This window comes from Lutra lutra, chromosome 14 (genome assembly GCF_902655055.1).
Source record: "Lutra lutra chromosome 14, mLutLut1.2, whole genome shotgun sequence".
In the NCBI taxonomy this organism is placed as follows: domain Eukaryota; kingdom Metazoa; phylum Chordata; class Mammalia; order Carnivora; family Mustelidae; genus Lutra; species Lutra lutra.
Genome location: NC_062291.1, coordinates 63,106,561 through 63,119,698, shown reverse-complemented (window position 1 = coordinate 63,119,698; position 13,138 = coordinate 63,106,561). Strand labels below are relative to the sequence as shown.

Sequence of the window (13,138 nt, the reverse complement as noted above, 5' to 3'; positions counted from 1 at the left end):
AAGCAAGGCCTCTTTAGGACCGAGACAGTGAGAAAGGGGCTATGTGTGTTCTAAGGGTAAGAGCCTGAAACAGCTAATTCTAGATCACCACAAATGAACTCACACAGATCAATGAGACCTCGACTTTTCCCATTCACACAAATACTCACCTCTTCTAGCTTCTACTACTAAATTTAAGGTCAGCTTAATCACAGCTCGGGGCACTATGACCGTGTTTCTAAAGTTAAAGTGAACAACTACATTCTTCATACTTTTTTTCTCCCTAAATTAAGTGGATTTGAAGAAGTTGAAAGCCTAAAATCTAGGGACTCTTTTCATTATTTGTTGGGGACAACCCTTAAAACTCATCACTGCCATTTTTCTTCACTTACAGAATTGGAAGGACGTGAAATGGGCAGGGAGAAGTCTACACGAATCACAGAAATGGTCAACATGCATCTAATTTTACCCATTGAACAAAGAGATCTAAAGGGGGTAAGTTAAGTTCTTTTGAGAAGAACCTAACTGTTTTTAAGGGGGAAGAATACTACACTAGCTTTTTTTTTTTTTTTTTTCCTGAATGGAAGAAAAGGATAGATAGAATTTCGAGGGGAAGGAGGAAGTTTCTATTAAACAAACACCTATCACTTGTGAAGCAGTTTCGTCGGAGTGCTGTGGATATGGACCATTGGTTTATCTTTGGCAGTGATCTTATGTTTTAGGTACCTAGAATGAGACTATAGGGCTGGGTGAGGTCTGGGTATGGTGAGCGAATGTAAGTTTTAATTTCAATTCACAGCAAATGACGATGATCACAGATTTAGCACCTTAGTTTGTACTTCCTCTGTACCTGAATCATCTAACGCTGTGAAGCCTGAGCTTTAGGTGAGAAAGGTGAGTTCTTAGATAACTCCTCTGTGATTTACTCTAGGACTGCACTTTGCTCCAACCTAAGGGGTGGTTGTCTTATTAGAGAAAGTGGAGTGTTTAATGCTAGATAGGAGACTGAAGCCTTGAAGACATTTTCTAGTGGTAACAGGTGTTTTGGTTCAGGAATAGGCTCTTTAATAAGTCAAATGCATATTATCCCCTCTTAAGCATTAACTTTTTTTTTTTTTTAAGCAACAGAATTATATTTTTTGGCTTGAAGTGGTGCTTTCTTCTATAATTGACTTCTCGGTTTTCTTAGTAGATATTACTGTCTCCTCCAGTATTTCTTCAAAACTTTCCCCTATCTGGGAGGTTTTCTTAGAGGCTGCCTTAGAAGCCTCCTCCTCCTCCTCTTCCTCTTTCTTAAGAGACAGCCCAGTAGATGAGACTTTGGAGGTTGTAGAACTGAGGATTCTAGGTGGGAGCAGATAAGCCGGATTGGGGGGTGGATTCAGCCCTGAAATGCTTAATCCACTGGTGCTAAAACGTGTCTCCTCGCCTTCCAGCAGTTTCCTGTAAATCCAACAGAGAAAAAGTCTTAGGAAGTCAACCTGTAACTTAAAAAAAAAAAAAAAAAAGAACTTAACCCTCCAGCTCCTATTCATTTTAGAAAGATTCCGAAAGACTCTGCAGTTTCTTTGTGAGATTGAGACCAATAAATATTGTCTTCCAAGGTTCAAAGACTTGGGAGTTGATCTAGCACATGCACACATATGTGCACATACATGCACACGTGCATGTGCACACACATGCACACGTGCATGTGCACACACATGCACACACTCACACACCTTTAGCATCAGCTGTGTTTAAAGCACCATCAAAGGGAAACCTACCCTATTCATGAATACATTCAAAAAGGAATTTTTGTACAATTCCCCTTGGCCTCATCACACCCATTTCTGGCACTTTAGAGTCTACAAAGCTCTAAGGAGAAGTAATTTTACTAATTAGAACCTTAAGTGCAATAGGGATAAGGAGGTGAGAAGCCCACAGAGGAAGGAGATGCCTCATTTAGCCTGAACTTGAGATTTGTACTTTTTTTCAATGTAGAGGAGTACAAAGAAAAGGGAAACAGCAACTTCAAAAACCAGTGAATTCAACTGTTTCAGATACCAGATTTTTTCTCAGCTTAGCCTAATGAGCATCATAGCAATGGGCCCAATGCCTTTTTTTCTTATTTCTAATACTGCTTATCATCTTTTCTTTAAAACCAGAAACTCAAGACACTATCACATACTCTTGGAGTTTTGTTTTGAAGAAGCATATATAATGTAAAAGAAAAAGAATTCTCAGATCAGGGTTGAAGCTGAGCTCTTCCCTTCACCAGCACCATGACTCAGAACAAGTTACATGGTCAGTCTGTGGTTCAATTTTCCTCATCTGCAAAATGGAAATAATATGACTGGATACCTAAATCATTTAAATACAGTATCTAATAGTGCCTGGAACATAGTAGCCATTCAAAAGATAGTAGCTACTGTTATTACCTTTTTTTAAAGGCAAATGTTTGCTTGAACATTGAGAAGAAATTCAGAGGGATACTTCACCTGTTAGGATGTTCTACGTTGTGTAAGCCCTATTTTTTTTTTTTAAAGTTAGCATCTTTAAAAATGGATACTCACATTATCTCCTTCAATCCTAGCAGAGGCAGGTGGACCACTCCAGGACTAGTAGGGTAGAGTTGGGATATAAACAAGTTGAGGGACAGAGGAGTTAGCTCCCCTGCAAGGGGCCGGAGATGACTTTCCTCATCCCTTCTCACCATCAGAAATTGGAGAGACTATAAAACCACTTATCCACTTATTTGGGGGGCGTTGCCCCAGGTGGCTGGATCTGCTTGGGGGAGCATGCCCTTTGAAATACCTGTAAGCGGCTATTTCAATATCAAGAGCCATTTTGACATTGAGCAAGTCCTGGTATTCCCGAAGGTGGCGCGCCATCTCACTCTTGGTGTTCCGCAGGTCATTTTCCAGCTGCCCGATGCTATCCTGAAAAGTGACATATCCAGCATCTTTGAATCAGCTGCAATGCAGTGAGATTCCCACAAAACAAGGATTCTCAACCCTGATGACACATTAAAAATCTAGGCCTGTCCCCCGGCCCAGATACTGATTTGCTCATTCTGGGGTGAGGTCCCCGCCTCTGCATTGTTTCACAAGGTCCCCAGGAGACTCAGACACATGGTAAGGGTTGGCAACTTCTACTGCATTTGTGCTTCTCAAATGCACACCAGGGAGGTATTTTCTCTCTCTCTTGTTAAACAGTCACCTGAAACTGATACCAGGCTGTATATTAACTGACTGGAATTTAAGTAAAAACTTAGGAAAAAAGGGCGCCTGGGTGGCTCAGTGGGTTGAGCCGCTGCCTTCGGCTCAGGTCATGATCCCAGAGTCCTGGGATCGAGTCCCGCATCGGGCTCGCTGCTCAGCGGGAAGCCTGCTTCCCTTCCTCTCTCTCTGCCTGCCTCTCTGCCTACTTGTGATCTCTCTCTGTCAAATAAATAAATAAAATCTTAAAAAAAAAAAAACTTAGGAAAAAAACCCAAAAACCCCAATACCCACAACTTACTTCTCCTCCCTCCCTTGCTTATTGTATTGCTACTGAATAATTCAGCTGTTGTATGTCCTTTCCAAAACCCAAAGCTTCAGGTTAGGAGTTTAGACTCAGAAAATTCCAACTGTGAAAAAGCACAGAGAAGATATCAAGTTTTCTCTGCCTCCATCCTTCTGGATGGTTTCCTGGAAGTCTGCTGCTTGATCACCTTACTGAAAGCATTTTACGCAGCAAGCAAGGAGGAAGCAGAAATACTCCACAGAATTTTAAAAATCCAAATGGCAGGCTGAAATTAGACTTTTAAGAAAGAAACTAGGGGGCACTTGGGTGGGCTCAGTCGGTTGGGCAGCCAGCTCTCGATTTCGGCTCAGGTTATGATCTCCGTGTAGTTAAGTCTACCCCTGGACTGGGCTCTGCGCTCAATGCAGAGTCTGCTTGGGATCTGCTCCAACTGCCCCTCCCCGCTACTTGAGCTTGCCTTTCTCTCTCTCTCCCAAATATATAAAATCTTTGAAAATAAATAAAAAAGAAACTAGATCCATATAATAGTTTTGCTCCAAATTCTTTCAGGTGCAAACCCAGAAGAAAAATAGCTTAAAAATTTTTTTTTATTAAAGATTTTATTTATTTATTTGACAGAGATCACAAGCAGGCAGAGAGGCAGGCTCCCCGCTGAGCAGAGAGCCCGACGCAGGGCTCGATCCCAGGACCCTGGGATCATGACCCGAGCTGAAGGCAGAGGCTTTAACCCACTGAGCCACCCAGGCGCCCCAGCTTAAAATTTTTTTTTTTTTTAAAGATTTTATTTATTTATTTGACAGAGAGAGATCACAAGCAGGCAGAGAGGCAGGCAGAGAGAGAGGAGGAAGCAGGCTCCCTGCTGAGCAGAGAGCCCGATGCGGGGCTCGATCCCAGGACCCTGAGATCATGACCTGAGCCGAAGGCAGCGGCTTAACCCACTGAGCCACCCAGGCGCCCCCTAAAATTTTTTTCTTAAATTTTATTTATTTGAGAGAGAAAGAGAGGACAAGCAGGAAAGGGAGGGGAGAAGCAGAGAGAAACTCAAAGCAGACTCCCCGCGGAGCCCAGTCACATGACCCTGGCTGAGCTCACCACCTAAGCGGAAACCAAAAGTCGGAGGCTTAACTGACTGAGCCACCTGGGTACCCAAAAAATAACTTTAATCTTTGATCCTTGAGCAGCCAGAGGGTCTTTTAAACTTTTTTTAAAAAAATATTTATTTATTTGAGAGAGCGTGAGAGAGAGGGAGAGAGAGAGAGCGCGCGCATGCGTGCACACTTGGTGTGGGGTGGGGGGTGCAGCGGGAGAGAATCTTCAAGTAGGCTCCCCACTGAGCAGAGCCCAGCTCCGGGCTTGATTCCATGACCCATGAGATCACAACCTGAGCTAAAACCAGGAATCCGGTGCTTAACTAAATGAGCCACCCAGGTGCCCCCACAGGGTCTTTTGAAAACACAGCAGATCTAGTCCCTCACCTGTCTGAAACCTTCTAACAGCTTTACAATAAAGTCCCAACTCCTCAGCATGGCCTGTACTATTCCCCTGGCTCAAAGGGTTTCAGCGACCTGGGCTTTCTCTTTTACTCCTTATGCTAAATTCACTTCTGCTCCAGGCCCCCTTTAAGCTAGCTGTTTCATCTGTTTGGAATGTTCTGTAGTGGGTCTTCTGTGGCCGACTCTCAGTCACTTTAGAGTCAGTTCAAATGCCCTCTAGTCAGTCTTCCTTTGTGTCCAAATTAAGCAGCCTAGTTTACCTCAAGCCCGGGCAGTGGCTAGCATGGGAAGGGGCTTCATGCAAATGAGAAAAAGGCACCTCCAGCGGGAGGACAAATTAAAAGAAAGCACGTGCTTGAACTGGCCGCTCTGCTTTATCATTATCTGAAATTCTTTCACTTATTTATTACTTTACTAATTTATTTTCTGTCCCCTTCCTCTATCTCATGGTTTTTCCACCTAGGCACTGTTGACATTTGGGGCTGGATCATTCTTTGCTGTGGGGGGCTGTCCTGTGAATTGGAGGGTGTTTAGCACGTACTCTCCCTCCTGGTTGTGATAACCAACAATGTCCCCAGACACTGCTAAATGTCCCCTGGAAGGCAAGTCACTCCTATCAGAGAACGACTGCTCTAGAATGTACTCGGTGTGGAAATGGGGGCTGATTCTGTATGGTTCACCACTGAAAGCCCAGAGCCTAGCACAATGCACATTGTAGATGGCCTGTGAGTCATCGTTAAATGAATGAACCGTGCTACACCCATGCCTCTTTTCCTCTGTCCTGAAAAGATGTGAGCAAATAACCCATATAATTCAGTTGCAACTTTGTTGACATAAAGAACACAGCAATTCAGAGTAACTTTTGTGAAACAGTGATGCAGATAAACATCAGAAACCTCAAGAAGTAAGTGGGTGAGGGATCCTTGTAACTTCCTGTGTGGGGATGACGAGGTGATGGTGGAAAGCAGGGCTGGTAACACTGGGAGGTGCAAACTTCCAAATCAAGAGAATCTGCAGAAAGAAGGAAAATTCATACCTCCTACCTCTTCTCTAAATATTGATGGGAATGCCACAAGGGAGAAACTCAATTAACCGATAGGTACAGAGCAAGGAATGACAAGCAGTGGGGAAAATATATATTATACGGACAGTGATGGAAATATTCCAAAGTGTATTAAGAGATCATAAGGGCTTAAAATGATTTTTACCAAATATTTTACTTGATGGTTGTTAGTTGAGGTTAAACTCACCTACAGGCAAGTCTGCTAGTGATGCACTGGGGGTAAGAGAAGCAATATTACTGTGGGAAAGGGGAGAGGGAGGAAGACCTCTCAGTAGGCAAAGGACAGGAGAAATGAAATCTGAGGAAAAGAGGAGGATTTCATCAGGATCTTGGGGTTGCATTTCTTTTCTTTTTTTTTTTTTAATATTTTATTTATTTATTTGACAGACAGAGATCACAAGTAGGTAGAGAGGCAGGCAGAGAGAGAGAGGAGGAAGCAGGCTCCCCGTGGAACAGAGAGCCTGATGTGGGGCTCGATCCCAGGACCCTGGGATCATGACCTGAGCTGAAGGCAGAGGCTTTAACCCACTGAGCCACCCAGGCGCCCTGGGGTTGCATTTCTTGCCCTGCCTCAAATATCCAACACGCCCCAGTCAGTTTTCCATATTTTAGTCTCTTCAAAATTCCCATTTCTATATATGGAAAATTATAATATTCTTTTCTGAGATGTTCTGAGATCCTTAAGTTGGGATTTCAAATTAAGCACCTCATATTGTTATAGGAGTCCATTATCTGTTAAATTAGGTAGCAGGTATTAAAACAGCACTTGTCACGTAAAAATTGGTCAATAAATTATGGTTAGTATCATACCATACGAGTCTACACCCTTTTTAATCACATGGATGAATTAATCATGAGGCCTCCTGGCAACCTCCTGGATTACCAAGGAAAACAATGTATAATAAAACGTTAATATTAGAGAGTTGAAGGCATATTCCTTAAAGCACCAGATTTTCTTAAAATAATGATTTTGGGGGAAAAAAAGCCTTCCTAGAGGGGTTTGTACCATTTTTAAAAATATTTTTTTATTAAAGTACTGTCTACATCCAACATGGGGCTCAAACTCAGGACCCCAAGATCAAGAGTAGCATGCTCCTCCGACCGAGCCAGCCAGGTGCCCCATGGGGGAGGTACCGTTCTTAATGAGGACATAAACATAATGCAGCCTTTCTTAGCAACTACAGGTTATGATAATGAGCAATTATTTTTCTATAATTCTATGATGTCGTTTGTCAACTGAGGTATATCAGATTATTTATTTCTACCCTAAATGGCCCCAAAGAGCAGTGTTTGAATTAGTGCTTGCTATTTATTGGTTTTCTTTGTTCTGAAAGTTGAACTAAGCTACTCTTTCTCCATGATGGCTGACTCCATTGGTCCCTCTTCTCTATCTTGCAGCATGCTTCAAATTCAAAAGACAATGTCCTTTAGAACCATGAAAAGTAAGAATGAGTAAGTTAGGAGCATCAGAGGGGTCAGCTTCCCAATATGTGATTTGAACATGGATGTTTTGTCTCATCAGCAGATTAATAAGGTCCTTTCTAAAAACAACATTTTTGTTTCAGAGCTGTGTTTGCTGAATAAAAGGTTGTTGGGAGCTGAGTTCTAGATAGAGATTTTCTTGAATTTTTATGTTACACATTTCACATGTCTATTTTATGGATCGGAGTAGACAAAAAGCATGACTCTGCTCCTTTCAGAAGGAACTGGGCTGACTGCTGATCATTGCTCTTCAACGTCTAGTCCCTTTGTTTATGCTGTCTTCAGCCCACACCAGACTGTCTTGCATTGCCCTTCAAAAGCCCTGCCAAAGATGGCCTCCAGCTGGAAATCTGAGCTGAGCACTGCAGTCTACCCCCTCCCCCAACCACGCAGCCGCTGCTGGCTTAGCCTGAGGGAATGGCAGAGGCACTCCCAGTTCCAGCTGGGGTCTCTCCTGGAGTAGTAGCTAAAACACGTGCTGAGCATCTTCCCAAGGGCTGGAAGAATGCAGGGCCTGGAATAAGAGAAAGACCATGCCACACACACATCTGCAGTGGGGGAAAGGAACCACAAATAGTGCTATGGATTTCATCACTTTTGGGAGCCCTCAGCCAGGTGAGCAGTAGTAGTGAGTGCCGCAGCACAGTCTGGATGAAAGAGCCCCTCCAGAATTACTGGGCGAGGAGAGAGGATTTTTATAGGTGGACTGCCCATATGCCTTTTTCTCCCTCCTGTCTTGGCTTGCTTGCTTGCTTCCTTTCTTTTTCCCTATCATACTTTGAAATCTTGCATTCTATGAGCTGGTTTATATTGTGGAGTGTGGTTTAGGTTAGTGCACTGCCAAATCAGCCCAAGGACAATACGGTGCAGGGCTTTTACTGAAAATGCATATTCCTGGGCCGCACCTGTGAACCACTGAATCCAAATCTTTGGGCGTAGGCCTGAGAATCTTTTTGTTAAGCTCCCAAGTGACCTTGTTGGATCAATGGGTTTAGGAACTGCAGGTTTAAATTTATTTCTGTAGAGGAGCTATCAAGGTGGCCTTGGTGACAGTAATACAATGAGGCAGGGAGGGGCAAAAACAAAACTAAAAACACATGGAAGAGTTAAAAGGAAAAACAGGAACAAATGTAGTTTCTTCTTGGATTCTAGTTTCAGAGATAAATCTATCAAGCCATAGATTTATAAGCAGCCAGTGGCACGCCCAATCTCCAAGGGGCCAACCCCGTTTTGCTATTTCATTAGGTTGTATTCCAATCTCATACTAGAGAGAAGAGGGCAGACTTGGCTCTTCTCCCTGGGGAGCATTAACTAATGGTGAGCTTGATTGTTCTGCAAGGTCTTTCAAGGAAAGCTCCGGCTTTCCAAGACTGACCAGAGTACAGGGCCAGGGCCTCCAGTATCCTACAAAAATATCCTTACGCATCTTTGGGAGAACAGGGCCTCTAATGGTGGTAGAGCAGCTATGCAGGAACTAGATTCACCCTGGGTCAGAAATGGAAAAGGGTTCACCTATAGAGGGTGGCTACATTTGGCTTTTGAAGACAATGGTCCTAGCTCTTCATAATTTCTCCTGTCGCCTGATTTGGACAATCTCATATATCATTGTGTACTTACTATGTCACCTTGAATCATTCTTTACCCTTTCAAAACTGTAATAAGCTTTCTATCCTTGAATAGCCTGTCAGCATTCTGGGCAGGGAAAAATGTCACTTTAATGGGGCTTTCCTCTGCCTCTTAGAGGGTGGTAAGCTTGCAAAGGAAAATGGGCCTATCACTAATCTCTGAAGCAGAAGAAAAAGAACAGCCTCCCATTACTGCAGCGGAAGGGGAGGGGGGAGAGGGCAAGAAAACAATGGCTGAATTTCACTGCGGAGAAGGAGGCTTTTCATCTTGGCCAGCACTGCTAAAATTGTTAGAGAAAACAGCCAGAGGATAACGCTTGTGACTTCAGGGCTTCAGGTTCGGCAGGTGAGGGTGTGAGCCCCTCCTTAGCCTGAAGTCCCAAGGGGTAGGAAATAGCTTTCTGTTGTCTCAGCTGGTCTTCCATTCCACCAGCAGGTCCACTGAGCCTCTGAAGGCCAAAGCGGACAGGGGCACACTGCAGAGACGCAGGTGCCGCAGTTTCTGGAGGGTTTTTGTTTGTTTCCTGCAGACCGTGTCTGGATGACCCTCCTATTGTCTGACACTGAAAGCCGTTTAAAGCAAACAAAACAAGTCAGACAATACTGTCACCATCTCTTAGGGTGTAGGGCTAGACTAAGCAAACAGAGGGCATGGCAAAGACCAATTCAGATGGCAGTTGTAGTTGCAGGTAAGTTAGCCTTTTTGTAGAAAGACTGGGTTAGCCCTTCAGAAGACCCCCTAGCTCATCTTTTGAGGCTTCTAGAAGAATACATGAAATCTCAGTTAACTAAATGTGATTAATTCAGGCCATGCAGGAGCTAGGCCATACAGTGAAAAATTCAAGTTACAGCTTTTGAAGCAGAATAGAAGTATTTACTTGAATAGTACTGTAATTCCAAATAACCCAAACAAATGGTCCAGGCAAGCTTTCTTCTTTTAGCAAATGGAGCAGTTTTAATAGACAATAAATAAATAGTTTAATAGACAATAAATACCTGCACGCCAATAATAATTCTTCAGCTATAGACTAAAACAGTACTTTTGAGGTTTTACTCCTCTCTGTTCTTTTTTATTAATGTTTCCAAGCCCTATTAATTTCATCAAATGTAAACTTCGATTTTGGCCAGAATGAGTTATTGCAAATTTCTGAATTAGTACCATTCTACCCAATGGAGCTTTGATTGGACCTTGAAACTGAAACACTATTTAGATTCCTTTTTTTTCTCCTGTCTCTGTACTCTTTGTGGTCATAAGCCCAGAATGCTCTATACAGTAAAACTGAAGATGCCGTGGTCTTTGTTTGGAGAGAAAAGGAAGAAAGATCCAATTAACACCTTCAAAGGAGCTTAGGAGATATGGAAAGATGGAAAAAAATAAGTGGCCTATAACAAAGATAGAATCACCCATCTCTGTGATTTATCACATACATTGAGGATGGAAAATTGTTAAGGAGATGTGAATTTTCAAGTGGGACCTCACTGCTGCTGAGCAGATTAGGTGTTTTTTGCTAAGTGGTAAGCCATCCATGACAGTGAAAATTGATGCTATGAGGTGACGTTTGATTGCAGGTAGCCAAGACTGATGTGATGGTGTTGCAGAAGAAAAAAAACAACAACAACAAAGCAGTTAATTACCTAGAGAGTCATAACTAGGACATGAGACGGGAGACACATCATTTCTGAGATGGAAAGCACTCTAGATCAGCACCGTGGACAGCGCCCATGCCATTCCTATTTGCTAAGTGGTATAAAGCTTTCTTTAGGAAGAAATACCAGCAGCAGATCGACAAGGAAACTCGTGTGTGTGTGTGTGTGTGTGTGTGTGTGTGTGTGTGTGTGTGTCTGTCTGTCTGTCTTGGAAGGGGAAGAGGGTAGAGAAGGGCGGTTGTAACTAGCCCAATCACTCAGCTCCTTGGCTCCCAATCTCTACTCTTTTGAAGGCAAAACTCAAGAAAATGATTGGGCAAAAACCCTTCCCAGAAGGATCCAGCATTCTTCTCCCTAGCACATACCATAGTCAGTCCACCATTCTTCTCTCTAGCGCAGACCATACTCCATAAATATCAATTCTGGGCGCACAGAAAGCCTTCCAAAGTCAACCCAACAATCCACACAGCCGAGACAGCACTGCCAACATGAGAGACTGTATCCCAACCGCATTGGGTTCACTCCTACTTTGGGTGGGGGGCTGTTCTTCAGGTCACCAAGGTGTTTATGTCCACTTGCGGACAGAAAGGAATAAATTAGATTTCTGGATTCTGAAAAACATAAGCTTAAGGGTTTTTTTCTAAAAGGGCTCGGACAGGGATTTGACGGGCAAGGAAAGAGGGTGACCAGGACTCTAGAATGAATAGTATAGGCTCCTGGGCTTTTGTTTGTCAGCACCTCCAGTTGGGGTCCTTCCTCCACCCACCCACCCACCCCCGTTCCTCTCAGTTCCTAAGGGCCCAATTGTGTGGGAAGGCATAGGTAGGTGGGGGAGAGGTCAGGGCGCCCCTCCCTTTGCAGCGTTTCAGCCCTTACCTGGTAGCTAGCCACCTCTGCACTGTGCCGCTCCTCCAGCTCCAGGATCTGCCTTTCCAAGGACTCATTGGCCCCACGCAGCCCCTCAATCTCGATGGTGCGTGCCTGCAGCTGACGCCTGTACTCGTGAATCTCCTCGCGGCTTGCCCGGATGGCCTCCGTGCTGCGCGCTGCCTGCTCGTTCAGGTTGGCAAACTTGGACTTGTACCACTCCTCGGCTGACTGGAGGTTCTTGGCAGCCAGGGACTCATACTGGGCGCGGATCTCCCTCAGCGCCGAACTCAGGTCTGGTTTGGCCACAGCCACGTCCACCTCGGCCGCGGCCTGCGACGATGCCTGCAGCGTGGCCAGCAGCTCGGCCACCTCCTCGTCGTGCACCTGGCGCACAAAGGCCAATTCGTCTAGCAGCGACTCCACCTTCTTCTCCAGGTCCAGGCGGGCCAGCGTGGCACCGTCCACGTCGCGCTGCTGCGCCTTCAGCGCGCGCTCGGCGCCTTCTCGCCCTCGACTCTCCTCCTCGCAGCGTGCGCGAAGCCGCTGCACCTCCTCCGCCAGCCCGTCGCGCTCCAGCAGGGCCTGCGCGCGCGCCGAGCTCGCCTCCTCCAGCTGCGCGCGCAGGTCGCGCAGCTCGCGCTGGAAGAGCTCGCCAACGCGCGACGGTTCCGCGTGGCGCTGCCGCAGCGCCGCCAGCTCGGCCTCGAGCGCGCGGTTCTGCGTCTCCAGCTGGTGCACCTTCTCGATGAACACGGCGAAGCGGTCGTTGAGGCCCTGCAGCTGCTCCTTCTCGTTGGTGCGGATAATCTTGTACTCGTTGGTGCGCGCTGCCGCCTGACTCAGGTCGAGCCCGTCGGACGCGGGGGGCCGGCGGTAGGCCAGGCCCAGGCCAAGCGACGAGGCCGAGGAGCAGGCGGCCGAGGAGGCCACATTGCAGCGGGACAGCGACTGCGAGCGGAAGCTACCCGCGCCACCGGCGCTGGAGAGGCGCGAGGACAGACGCGAGCCATCTCCAAACACCTTGCGGTAGGAGGAGGAGGCGCACAGGTAGTGCTCCGAGCCGAAGCTCATGGTGCCGGGACCAGGGCCGGGAGAGCGGCTGCGGCTGAAGATACAGAGGAGAGGAGAGGTGCGCCAGACGGGGCGCGGCTGGGCGGTGTGCACCGGGTTTTAAAGCGCCGGGGCTGGGGCGGCGCGTTGGGGGCGGAGCTCCTGCTCCGGGTCTGGTGGAGAGAGGGAAGGGGGGCATCCAGAAGCGGGGGCTGGGAAGCGCAGTGACAACTGCAGCTGCGCGCGCGGCGGACCTAGGACGCTGAGACAAAGCGATTAGCGTAGAAGCCGCTCCCTGCCCGCGGCACTCCTCCCCAAGAATTGTCTGGTTTGGGAGTGACTTGAGCGGAGGGGTGCCTAAACGACTGGGGTTTCCCATCCGCAGACGACCCGGCTCTGTCGCTGCCCTTGACCCTGTTCTC

The 13,138-nt window shown here is 46.2% G+C and overlaps 1 protein-coding gene across 1 annotated transcript; it reads right to left on the bottom strand.

The window, feature by feature from the left end:
• Positions 1 to 1,008: 1,008 nt before the first annotated feature.
• INA (internexin neuronal intermediate filament protein alpha) lies at positions 1,009 to 12,876 on the bottom strand. The gene is made up of 3 exons (XM_047703461.1): positions 11,673 to 12,876; positions 2,776 to 2,900; positions 1,009 to 1,422 (listed from the first exon to the last, which is right to left on the bottom strand). Exons 1-3 carry the CDS (start codon positions 12,735 to 12,737, stop codon positions 1,110 to 1,112), a joined length of 1,503 nt encoding a protein of 500 aa, XP_047559417.1. The 5' UTR covers positions 12,738 to 12,876; the 3' UTR covers positions 1,009 to 1,109.
• Positions 12,877 to 13,138: the final 262 nt, after the last annotated feature.